The sequence below is a fragment of the Thermobia domestica genome, chromosome 14 (assembly GCF_964235325.1).
Source record: "Thermobia domestica chromosome 14, izTheDome1.hap1.1, whole genome shotgun sequence".
NCBI classification, from domain to species: Eukaryota; Metazoa; Arthropoda; class Insecta; order Zygentoma; family Lepismatidae; genus Thermobia; species Thermobia domestica.
The window spans coordinates 45,010,214-45,022,525 of NC_137467.1; the positions used below are offsets into that span (position 1 = coordinate 45,010,214).

A 12,312-nucleotide genomic window follows, 5' to 3' on the forward strand; every position below is an offset into this window, starting at 1 on the left:
CTCCCTCTTCCAAGAGTACAAATCTACGTGTCGATATAGATCTATAAAACGCAGAAATGCTCGGATATCTTTATATTCGTCAATATAGCGTCATTAGTAAACTTAGCCCGCTAAGCCAGCAATTATGTCAATGTATTTTTCATACTATTATCTTTGTGTAGAAAGCTTTGCAAATGACATAAATTACATACTTACTTGAGCACACACTGGTCTTCTTCGAATATTCAACACTTGATTTAACATGTTTGTGTATGCCATTTTTTTTATTTATTTTTGGATTTGAAGGTAACATTTTCACCACACTGCTTCCTTCTCGTCTTCTTCCTGCGCGGTGCGGAAGCGCCCATTTAGCGTCATTTTTTTCCCAGTATAGTTCGAATTACGAATTTTGCACACAAAGTTCCTAAGTGTTAAGCGGTGCAACGCCACAGAATGCAAGTTCAACAGCATTTTTTAAGAGTCCAACACAGAGTATAAGTAACGTGAGATGTAGGAAAATCTTACTGACACTTTAGAAAATGTGACAAGTATTTGTCAAATGGTGCTGAATTGGGTAGAATTGTACCAACTTTTTCACAAAAGGGGCTGAAAATGCCAACGTGGTACTAACGGGCCGAAGAGTAACAAAAAGGGCTGAATTTGGTACAATTGTACCAAGTGTGGCAACACAGATTGTGACCTGCCCTTTTATTTATTTATTTTTTTTTCAATTATGTTCCAATCCCTTAAAGTAAGAGGGTCTTATAAGACAATGTATAGGTACAAGAAGTTTTAATAGAGTTAGTTGATGAACAGGGCAATGTTAATTTGCACGGTGGCCAAGAACGTTCCTCACATACAAAGTATGATCAAAAAGTACAGTGAATGCTGCACAGTGCCATCTACCGATATTGTTTGCATATCAACTAGTAAGCCCGGTAAATTTAACCGTTAGTACAGCCAGTGTCGACGCAGTGTTCGTAGTTTGAGGGAAATTTCCCTAATATAGGGAAATTTTGTAGATAAATTTAGCAAAAAAAGGGAAAAAGCTAAGTTTTATCGTAAAACGTGAAAATCGAGGGAAATTCTCGCGCTGACTAATTGTCCAATATAAATGCTTAAATTGTTCTTTGTTCTTCTGAAATAAACCAATACAATAGGAATAATTTGTGTGTATGCGTACAACGTCGCATAATTTGCACCCATCGTTGACTCGGTGTATTTGAGTATTTTTTGTAAATAAATAAATAAAGTATAAAGTAAAAATAAAAGCAAGAGACAAATGAATAAAATAAATGTGGTTGGAACTTCGTTTGATATAGTTGAATTAATCTTATCGCTTAACATCTGTCATAGCAATTGGATTCTCAGCAAACTAGGGAAAATTTTAGGTCAGACGAGGGAAATTTTATTAAGGAAACCTACGAACACTGCTGTCGACTTAGAACGAGTTGTAACATGTTAGTTGGCTTCCAGAGACAGAAGAGTGATGACGTGTTAAGTGTGTCTGTCGCGCGCCAACATTAAATTTCGTTCTACGCTGCCAAAAAGTGCTCAAAAATCTGATAAAATGTCAAAATCAGTGTATGGCGATGAAGCGTTGCTATTGAAGACTGTTTACAAGTGGTATGAGAGATTCAAAAGCGAGAAGGAGTCGGTTGAAAACGAGCAACGATCAAGATGTTCTTCGTAGGGATGGACAAAACCGGTTTTTATAAAAAACGAAAACCGGTTTCTATAAAAACCGAAACCCGAAAAACCGACATTTCGGTTTTCTCCGAAACCGGTTCGGTTTTTCACCGAAACCGGTTTCGGTTTTCACCGAAACTGGTTTTGGTGAAAACTTTTCGAAAACACACAAAACTATTTCTGTGGAAATGGATTCGGTTTCCGGAGAACAACGAAACACCATTCTGGTCAGAAATAGAACATTTTTTAAAAAAAAAAACCAGAACAGGTGAAAAACCGAAACCGGTTTTTTGAAAATTTTCAAAAACCGGTTTCGGTTTTTCTGAAAACCGAAAACCGGTTTTTGTGCCCACCACTAGTTCTTCGACGTCAAAAGCAGATGAAAACTTGCAAGAAGTGGTATAAATGATATCTTCAAACAGGAGAATGATTATTCGAGAGCTTTTCCAAGAACTAACCATCTCGCATAGGTTCGTGAAAACCATTTTAACCCCCGGTTAAATAGGCAAATGGCTTCTTTCTTCACCACGAAAACGCGCCGTGCCACATCTTGCTTTTGATCTGCTAGTTTTTGGTCTAAAAATATTCCTGTCTGTGCACATTCGCTGTGCTCTCCAGGTAAAGCACCATGGGACTTCTGACACTTCCCAAGAATTGAAACCATGCTTAAAGGAAAACGTTTTGACACCATTCCTGACATTAAGAGGGCCACGACAGAACAGCTGAACGCTCTTCCAAAAGAAACCTTCCAGAATGCTTCCAGTCATGTATTCAACGTTGGGGTAAGTGCAATGCTAGCCAAGGACAGTACTTTAAAGGAGATTAAATCAAATTCCATGTAAGCTTATTATTTTATTTCTAATAAAATTATTCGCCGTATTTCTGATGACACCTCGTATATACAGCGATCTGAATGTTTGCATGTGACTTAATTCTAGAAATGAACATATAGTAATGAAATACATTACTACTGACACTAAAACTTACTTCCTTTCCAGATGATTCAGCACTTCCGGATCGAATATCATTATGGAGAGATGACCTATTTGAGTAAAATTCTGTACGCTCCTGAGAAACCACTCAAATTTCTTCTGCTGGACAGGAAATAGGCGTTACATTCCTACTGATGGTTGTTAATACTCTGTTAAATATATTTAAAATAAAGGAAAATAAATGATTGTTTTCTTTTATATATAGGCTTAAATGAATTATTTAGATATGCAGAATCATGGATATGATCTGCCTAACCTTGAAACAAATAATAATAATAATAATAATAATAATAATAATAATAATAATAATACATAAAACTACGGGAATGTCTCGAAAAATACTGTTAATTTTGCAAGAGAAAAAATACTGCAATACTCGGGATAAACAAAGGGTATAAAGTGAATTATCATTGTCGTATATATAAATCGAAAAATATCTTAATCGTTTTATGTAAAAAAAAATGAAGGTTTACTTAGAGAAAACAAGATTACTCTTAACGGATGGGTTGAAGTTTAGCGTCCATTGAGTAGCAAGGCCATTTGACACCTGGACCTACAATTACTCTGTAACGATATCCTTTCACCAGACATTTTAAGGTGGATCACCACCCGGAAGTCAGTACATATTTTAGTTCATTCCCTTAACTACTGCGCAGTGAAAAGTTACATATTATAAATATTGTACTATAAGATAGAGTAATGTTTCAGCTACAGCACAAGACACTGATTCATTTGGTTGTGTCTCCTGATATCGAAAAATGTAACAAATAAAAGAAAATATTTGATTCGTTTTACAATGAGCACACAAGATGGCACTTGTTGTTAGATCTTGCTTGAAGTGCTCCGTTTCATGAACTGTTTATTTCTGTGTGTAAAGCATTTTAAAGTAACAATCTTATCACGAAATAGATAAATTGTTTGACTCTTTTTCGTGTTATGTTTCATATTTTATTTAAATATTAATTCACATTTAAGGAAATAGATTTTGAGACATAACTTGCGTAGAACGCCATAATGTGTTGCTGCCAAATTTGTACGTTTACTGTAGTAGTCACAATAAGAAAATTCCTTGATTCTAGCGTTGCATTTCGAGAAGAGGAATCGCGGTAAGGGTCGAAAAATAATTTCTCCAGTAAGTATCTAAGCAGAATTCCATGATTACTAACTTTATTATCTGGCATCAGTAAACACTCGATACTATCTGGCAATGCCGCACTATTCAAGCCGCGTTTAGCATAGTACCGAGAACACCTAGTGATCCACCTAAGCGTAGAAACAAAAAGAAGTCTGCCTGAGCCAAGTCGGGATTATAGGGTGGCTAGGGGCAGCGTTAGATTTGTCCAGGTACCTGGTCACGACAATTGAACGCTACATCGCATCTTGTACTAGAGGCAAAACAAAGAAATCGCCCGTCCTTCACCTCCGAGAGCTGAGAGGCAGAGAGTAATATAGTATATAATTACTCTATGCTCAGATGCAACTGAGCAAGCACTCGGTCAGTAGTTAACCTACGACAACCATCGAAGGCCGCAACGTGCTGTCGTTTTATAATAGAAGTATGACTTAATTTTCCGAACAGACTTGCCATGTTTGTCTTTGCATCATGGGAAAACAGCCGAACAGTTTGGAATTAATTTTGAAACATAGTAGCTACCTCCAGCTAGATATAATCGTATTACTTTAATTTAAGGGCGTATTGTAAGGGGGATATAAGGGGTTCAAATATTTGAGGGGTAGCTACCTCAAACTGGATTTTTTGCCATGTTACAGTGATTAAAGGACATACTCTAAATGAGCAGGGATTTAAAAATCTATGGAAAAAATATATTATCTTTCGAGTTTTCCATAGGACATACACATGAATTGAAATGTGTGTCCTATGGAAGAAAGGAGTTCATATATTTTCTATGAAGCTATTAAATGACGTACCCTTAATGGGCAGGAGTTTAAAAGTCTATGGAAAAAATATATTATCTTTCGAGTTTTCCATAGGACACACACTTAAATTGAAATGTGTGTCCTATGGAAGAAAGGAGTTCATATATTTTCTATGGAGCTATTCTGCACTTCCAAAAAATTAGTATTTCAGCTCAGGCTCTTGGAACCGGTTGTTGAAATTGCATCTCCACTTTCATATCCAGAACGAAAACAACAATTTTCTATTGTTACGAGGTCAGTAAAATGAAAACCTTAAAACCTATTTTTAAAAAAAATGAGCGAGTATGAAACACATGAATTTCGTTTATCTATATAATCCACTTTACGGCAAATACAAGTTTCCCATCACTTACAAAGTGTCCCAATGCATCTGAACCCCCCCTTTTTTTGATTGGCTATGCAACCAGTCATGCACCATTTGTTGCATCTCTTCATCAGATTGAAACTTCTTTCTGTCTATTTTGTCTTTAAGAGATATAAATATGTGTAAATCACTGTGGGAAGATCAGGTACGCAAGGATGGAGAGATGAGTTTCAATGATCATTGCACAGGCAGTAGTATGTGGCCGAGTATTATTATGTTGCAGAAGGAAATTTGTTGTCAGAACTTCACGTCACAGAAGATATTATTAACTATGCGTCCCCTAAGCTATAATGCTCCAAAATGACACCTTTTGGTCCCACAAGAGACTAAGTACTAACTTCCCTATAGGTGATTACGCCTGTGTCATTACATGCTCGCTTTCTTACTTCCTGTATTTCATACCCAGTAATGAATCTCTTCTGTAGTCACTACCTTCTCGTTTAGATAACAAAATACATAACCAAAGGAAATAGTATCTTATGTTGTAACTGACGCATGACTCTATTTTATAGTGCAATACTTATAACATGTGGCAATTTCGTTACGCATCGATTAAGGCAATGAACTAATACCTAGCCTATACTGACTTCCGGGTGGTGATCCACCTTAAGATAAGAAACGTTCATCCTAATGTCTGGCCTTAACACGAAGGCGGGTACAACTTCATTTAAATAATTTTCTAGATATTTTACGTTAGTTGTTGAAATTAGAAAGAAAATTGTGATGGGCAGGTGTTAAAAAAAAGACTTCCGAGCATATTTACTTCCCCTTTCGAACGTTATTTATCCTGGATTCCTCCTTAAAAAAAAAGTTACGTTATCATTTTCCTCTTAATATGTTATTATAAACTAAGGTAAAATAAATAGGCAGCACCATATCACTATTTGCTGTAACAATTTTATGGAGAAAGTCATTAATAGAGGGAGCTATTAAAGCAGCTGTGTCACGAAGGTCACGCTATCCTAAATTTACTCCGAACTAAAATGTTCCGTAACTACTTTTGGTAACTGAATAGATCAATTCCATAGTAGCAATTTACTTTAGTATCATAAATTGATTTTCCTTATACATATTACTCAATTACTATATGACTCCAAAAGCTTTTACGTCTATTTCTTTGAAGTTGTCAGTTAGATTTTTATTTCATTAATCTTTATCACCAATAAGGCTGATTATTTTCATTTGCTGGAATTTAGCATCATCTTTCAATATCGTGGCTGTAGAGGACGTATAGTTATGGACTAAGGCAGCGTTTCCCAACCTTTTTCAACTTGTGGCACACTCATAGATATTATTATTTGCAAATATAAAATACCACGGTATTATTATTATTATTATTATTATTATTTTTTGTTATTACTGATCTTCTCACAGAGATGAAAGCTCGATCACTGGTTTTCCCCTATGCTAATTCATTATGCTTACTTTTTATTCTAACTTTAAAATAGAAAACAATTGCAATGAAATATAGGACTCAGATTTTGAAAAAATCGCTTACTTTTTCAAAAACTATATCCAACCTTTCACTAAGAACGAAGATCAGTAAATAACGAAAGAAAAACAAATGTCTTGTACTTTTAACTTTGCTGTTTTAACCAAAACCGGTGCATACTATTGCAATCACACAGCTTGCGATGCGTCGAAGTAAAAACACAGCTGTTGAACAAAGTGTTGTTCTGTCATTCACGTGCGAATGAGTGTTCTACGAACGTTCACTTGCGTACCGTACAAGTGCTTCCATTTCTTGGTGTTAGTATGACTCAATTGAAGCGTAACATAGCAGCTAACCGTGGAAATGTGTACGAGCCGAAATACTGTCTCCTACACAGCAATAGATGTAGAATACAATTACAATTACAGTAATTTTTTCCATAGTAGAAATTCATACTAATGTGAAATACAAAAATATACATTTTCTCCTATGTCTTGCAATTTGGTTGCTATAGAATTAACAATTTTGTTTCGATTTCCTCGCGGCACACAAGTTTGAAAACTCTGGTCTAAGGTGAAGTCCGAACCAGCTAGCCCAGGGAAATTAGAATCAAAAACAAACAAGAATTTTAGAAATGATTTAAAAAAAAAATGCATCAAAAGATCGCGATCTTGGCCAATAATTAGTTTTTGAATCAGGGGCAACAAAATTTTTCAGCAGCCCCTAAATCAAGTTTTCGTATTGTTTACGGAGTAAGCACATTATACTGAATTAAGTGATAGTTTTGGTTTGGCAACACTATATGTAGTTCTCCAGATAAAAGGCGTATAAGAAAATTTTTGATTGAAATTGGATCTTTTGATTCAGTTTTGGATTAAGGGCCTCAAAATTATTGAACGTACTCTAAATCAAGTTTTGTAATATCATCTGTGTTTTTTATTTGGGGGGAAAGCAGAAAAAAGTGAACTGCTTTTTGCTTTTAAGCTTTAATATTATTATTATTATTATTATTATTATTATTATTATTATTATTATTATTATTATTATTATTATTATTATTATTATTATTATTATTATTATAACCGAGCGAAGCAGCTCAAGTGGTAGAGCGTTGGCTTTGCATTCGGGATATCGTAGGTTAGATTACCGCTGCAGACCATCCTGACTGAGGTTTTTCAGGGTTTTTCTCAGTCCTACCAGGCAAATGCCGGGATAGTACCTACTAAACAGGCCCTGGCCGATACCTTCCCAAATCCTTTCCATTGTTATTGTTGTTGTTAGATATCCAATGTAAAATGGTCTCTGAGCTGTATCTGGTGATTATTAATAAGAAAAATAAGAAAAAAATATTACAGATTTTTAGTTGGTTATTTTTCTTTTGGGTTTGTTTAATTTTTCCACTCTTAATATCTAAGATTCTTTTCGCAGTATGCGACTAATCACAACAAAATGGATGATACTTTGGCAAAAAGCCGAGCAAGACTTGACGTCTAAGCAGTCACGAAATCCCCAGCAACCAAATACATCATCATCAAACAATCTTAAACCATTTTGAGAAAGCTCTACAAAGATATTAAATAATCCTTCGGTTATATGAAACCCACCTTACTTTGTTGATTATCTGGTTGCGGCATCTTTTAGGATAAGTTTTTCATCAGGCGTTGCAAAACTTCAAATATGTATATAGGTCGTCTATAAATAAAAATGAAGGTCACTGTTTTGTGACTTAATAACTCTTGAACCAGCCGACCGATCTCGATCAAATTTTCAACATAGGTGAGGTTTGGGCCTGAGATGTTTTTTTTTTTTTTTTTTTTTTTTTTTGTCATTTCACTTTGACGGTGCAACTTGAGAGAGCGAGTGGAGAGGAGATATTTAAAAATGATCAAATATGACCGATATTAGTGTTTAATCCATAGTTTTCGGGGCTGCTGAAACGAACAGTGACACTTTTGATGTCATTTAAGTCCAAATTGAACCCGCAACTTGGGGTACGGGGAGGGAGAGAGATATATATATAAAAGAGATCAAAAATGAACGGCAAGACAAAAAAAAATCATCGTCTATCAGAAAGCACTTCAGTAATAATAAAAAGTGACTGACTAACGAAACATATTACTATTTTTTTCTTTATTTTAACCCAGCGAAACGGGTAATTGATGCTAGTATTTTCTTAAGAACCTTAATAGGAAATAGTGTATTCGATTAGCAAAAGCCGCATCAAAAAGACCAATGGTTCTCGATATGAAATGAATTTTTAAGTTTCTGCCTCAATATAATGTCGGAGAGGGACTTTGGAAATTTTAGCGTTATATATATATATATATATATATATATATATATATATATATATATATATATATATATATATATGTAAATTGAACTTTATCTTTCTATTTCAGCTATCTGGGACATGAACCAAGAGCTTAGAGTGAAACCACCATATTGGGTTTTAATTTATGGTTTCTCCGCCGGGAATCGAATGTGAGGTAACGTGCATGGAAGGGAAGGTATATACGCGCGCTCGAACAAGATTGACGTGAGTGATTCATATAGACATACCATTAAAAAAAAAGAAAAGAAAAGAGGCTTTTTTTCATCTGAAAATTGAATACCAAAAGTCAAGAGATAAGGTAGTATAAGGGAATGCCCCGAAACACCGGGTACATCCTAGATCCTTTCTATTTCAATTGTGCCCTCGGAAAATATGTGAAACATACTTCGGCCCCTTCCCGGACGATCTCTTATGGAAGAAACCTTCCCTTTGCTTTGGGGAAAGAGTTGAATGACCTCGGTTGTGTTCCCAATTTGTCATTCAGTCCTTTGGTCTTGGTGAGTGAATATCATAGACTACTTAAACTAGCTAACAAGACACTGCACAACGAAGCCCGTCAACCTTGGCAACCTTGTTTATATCCACCCATTGAAAGATTTCGGCTCAAGCAACTTGGCCTTCCTCTTTCAAGGGAGGTGCGGGAAAATATACATCGACAGCAGGCCCAGCAGGGGCACACTTGAAATAGAAACGCTGTAATAGTTTTTAAATATTCTATTAGCAACATGCATGTCAAAGAGGAGTACGGTTGCTTTCCATACCCAATATTTAAAATGTCAATATTTCAAAGTATTGACAGCTGTGAGCAACACAAAACTTTGAAACTTACTAAAGGAACCCTAAACTTCTTAAATATCACAAATATTTATATACGATTCCGGGTTCGTATCCTTTCTTGTCCTTAAGATCAATTCTGAGTTGTATATTTATCAACTGCAGTAATTCATCCCTCAAAGAATCGTGTTGTAATTTTAAATGATTCTCAAGCAAAATAAATTATTATTATTATTATTATTATTATTATTATTATTATTATTATTATTATTATTGTTATTATTATTATTATTATTATTATTATTATTATTATTATTATTATTATTATTATTATTATTATTATTATTATTTAAAGTAGTTTGTTATGTTTAATGATGAATCATTGATGTGAATTCCACTCAAGAAATGAAAGTTTTCAATTCCCAAAATTTTGTATTCATATCATCGTTTTATTGGCGTGAGAAAGTAAGTTAAAGAAATATGAATAAAATGAGTGTCAGGATGAATGTTCGAATTAGGTTGTGATGATCAATATCTTTTTTTAAAAAAAAAAAATATTTTTAAAAAATTATAACTTTGTTTTTCCAAAACTATGCTAAGATTTCAAAGTAATTTTACAAGCAATCACTTGCAATTTACAATTATAACCAATAACTATTTTTTTTTAACTGAACTAGTTTTGTTACGATTGGCGGTAATTTTACATTATTTGGGGGCACGATGACTAATGCGACGTTTACCTCTGATGTGAGCGATTCCTGGCTTAATCCAAGGGAATATGGTGAACATCGTGGTAATTGTCCTTCTTGGGATTCCCCGTTTCCTCCCACGTTATCATTCCACCAACGCGTTCATACTTTTTTTCCATTTTCCTTATTCATTTGTCTCTTTTAGCCTAAAGGGCATAAACTAGAAATTCTATTTCATTAACTCAACACAGACATAATGCCAGTAACTTTCACAGCCATTCGTTGTAATTGTACTGAGAAAAGGAATTCATCTATTCACAGTACGTAATTAGATTATGTACACTTGTGGATTAAATTCTTTTCCATTAGTATTGTGAATACGACACTCATTCATGGTGACTCAGTCAAACTCAGAAGGGATCCAATGATTCGAATACAAACCTGAGTAAACAGTTCGGATTGCACTTTAATAGTAGATTTCACCCTTTTGTGAACATGTTGTGTATAATAAAATAATATGTACAAATGTAACGAATTCTTAGTCTTCTTTAACACATGTCTGTATATTCATTGCTAGTTATCTAAAATGATAAGAAGCCACATTACATTATCACTCTAGAAAATAAAGCACCTACAGTGTAGCCAGAAAAGTTTTACAAGTTTTCTCATCGGGTAAACAATGTCCAAATGTCTCCAAAAGCAGTGGTTCATTGATAATAGTCTGACGGAAATCTTCGAAAGACACTTTACCGTCTCCATCAATATCCATTTTCTTGAGCGTCAAGTCCACAAGGTCCCTAACGCCTTCGTCCGGATCTTCATCTTGAGGTTGCTTCACCAAAGATTCACGCAATAAATTAAACATTTCTTCGCGAGTTATATACCCATCACCATTAAGATCGTACACGATAAAACAATACACAATTTTTTCTTCGATATTTCCTTTGAGAAACACAGACAAGCCACTGATCCAATTCTCCAGGGTCAGATGACCCTGGCTTCCTTTGTCGAAAGTACAAAATATTCGGTCCATCAGAAGGTCTTCAGTCATGTCAAACGTATTATGGAGGATTTCGCGGAAAGTAGCTCGGTCCATGGCTCCATTTTTGGATAATTTCCGAAAGATTTTAGCGAGACTTTCCAGCTCATGGCGAGAAAAATGAGTCTTTTTAATTAACAAATCAAGTAGTTTTGTGCTACATTTACGAGCATTTTGTGAGGTCATAGTACTATGTTTGGTGTCTCCAGGACGGTGCGAACCACTACCGTCACTATTACGTCCTCCTGATGCAGGTGATCTAGCAGATGAGGTATCTTTTCGTCCCCGAGCCAAGAAGAGTGTTAGACTCTTAATGACGGTCCCCGCTACACTGGCCATTTCAATTTTCTTGCTTTTCCCTCCTCTTTTTGCGTGTGTCGAAACGACCTGACACGTAAAGTAACGAATGTTTCCGAGTCTACAAACAATAGGGACTTTCGTAAACACACACACACATACACAGACAAAAACTACGTGCACACACAATTACTTGCAGCGATAAGGAAGATAAAACGTGTTAGTCTCTTTGTTGTTACCTGCTGTCCCCTTACGTCCCGCTCTTCTTGTTTACAACTACCTATCGGGGTTTCCATAGCAACAGTGTCGCCTGGTACACAAGCGCAGAACAAAATCAATTCTAAATCAACCTCAGCACATGTGTATTTCATGGACACTGTTGCTAATCTAACCATTTTATGGCTGAACTTAGCCATTTTCGTATTACAACTAGTTCGCTATTAGCTATAATTTTTTTTTCAATTCACCTTTCATTATCGCCAATTTCCAGCCATTTGTCTTTACTGATAATTGAATACGTTTCCAGCCAGAACTTCTTTAAAGAAACGAATAAAAACAAAATGAAATGCAGCTTCCAACTTTACTAATATTTGTCTTGTAGTAAGGGCTTACTTACGTTGTAACCACGATGTACTGTGTCTGCAGCAGATTTTGTCCGCGGAGTTACAAAATCAAAATTAGAGAGGAACTTCTACCTGGCTATGTGGTTAGAATACGCGCCTTTGGCGTGTGAGAACCGGGTTCGATTCTGGTGGAGCTTCTGAGGTCCGAATCCCACGTTTAA

At 35.3% G+C, this 12,312-nt stretch overlaps 2 protein-coding genes across 4 annotated transcripts in view; one reads left to right on the forward strand and one right to left on the reverse strand.

Annotated features, from left to right (window-relative positions):
• Positions 1-2,860, forward strand: part of LOC145669662 (putative cytochrome P450 49a1) — a 102,293-nt gene extending 99,433 nt beyond the window's left edge. For both annotated transcript variants that reach the window (XM_081737919.1, XM_081737918.1), the window contains one exon: positions 2,667-2,860. In XM_081737919.1, the coding sequence (XP_081594045.1) occupies positions 2,667-2,777 (111 nt within the window). In that variant the 3' untranslated portion in view covers positions 2,778-2,860. The remainder of the gene's footprint in view (positions 1-2,666) is intronic.
• The window catches only part of LOC145669664 (calaxin), a 16,166-nt gene extending 4,393 nt beyond the window's left edge, over positions 1-11,773 (reverse strand). Inside the window, exons 1-2 of one of the 2 annotated variants that reach the window (XM_081737921.1) lie at positions 10,244-11,773; positions 2,678-2,809 (exon numbers count right to left, since the gene is read on the reverse strand). In XM_081737921.1, the coding sequence (XP_081594047.1) occupies positions 10,824-11,570 (747 nt within the window). In that variant the 5' untranslated portion in view covers positions 11,571-11,773 and the 3' untranslated portion in view covers positions 2,678-2,809; positions 10,244-10,823. Of the gene's footprint in view, positions 1-2,677; positions 2,810-10,243 lie in introns of those variants that run through there. The other variant, XM_081737922.1, reaches the window with a different exon arrangement.
• Between the last annotated feature and the right edge of the window lie 539 nt (positions 11,774-12,312).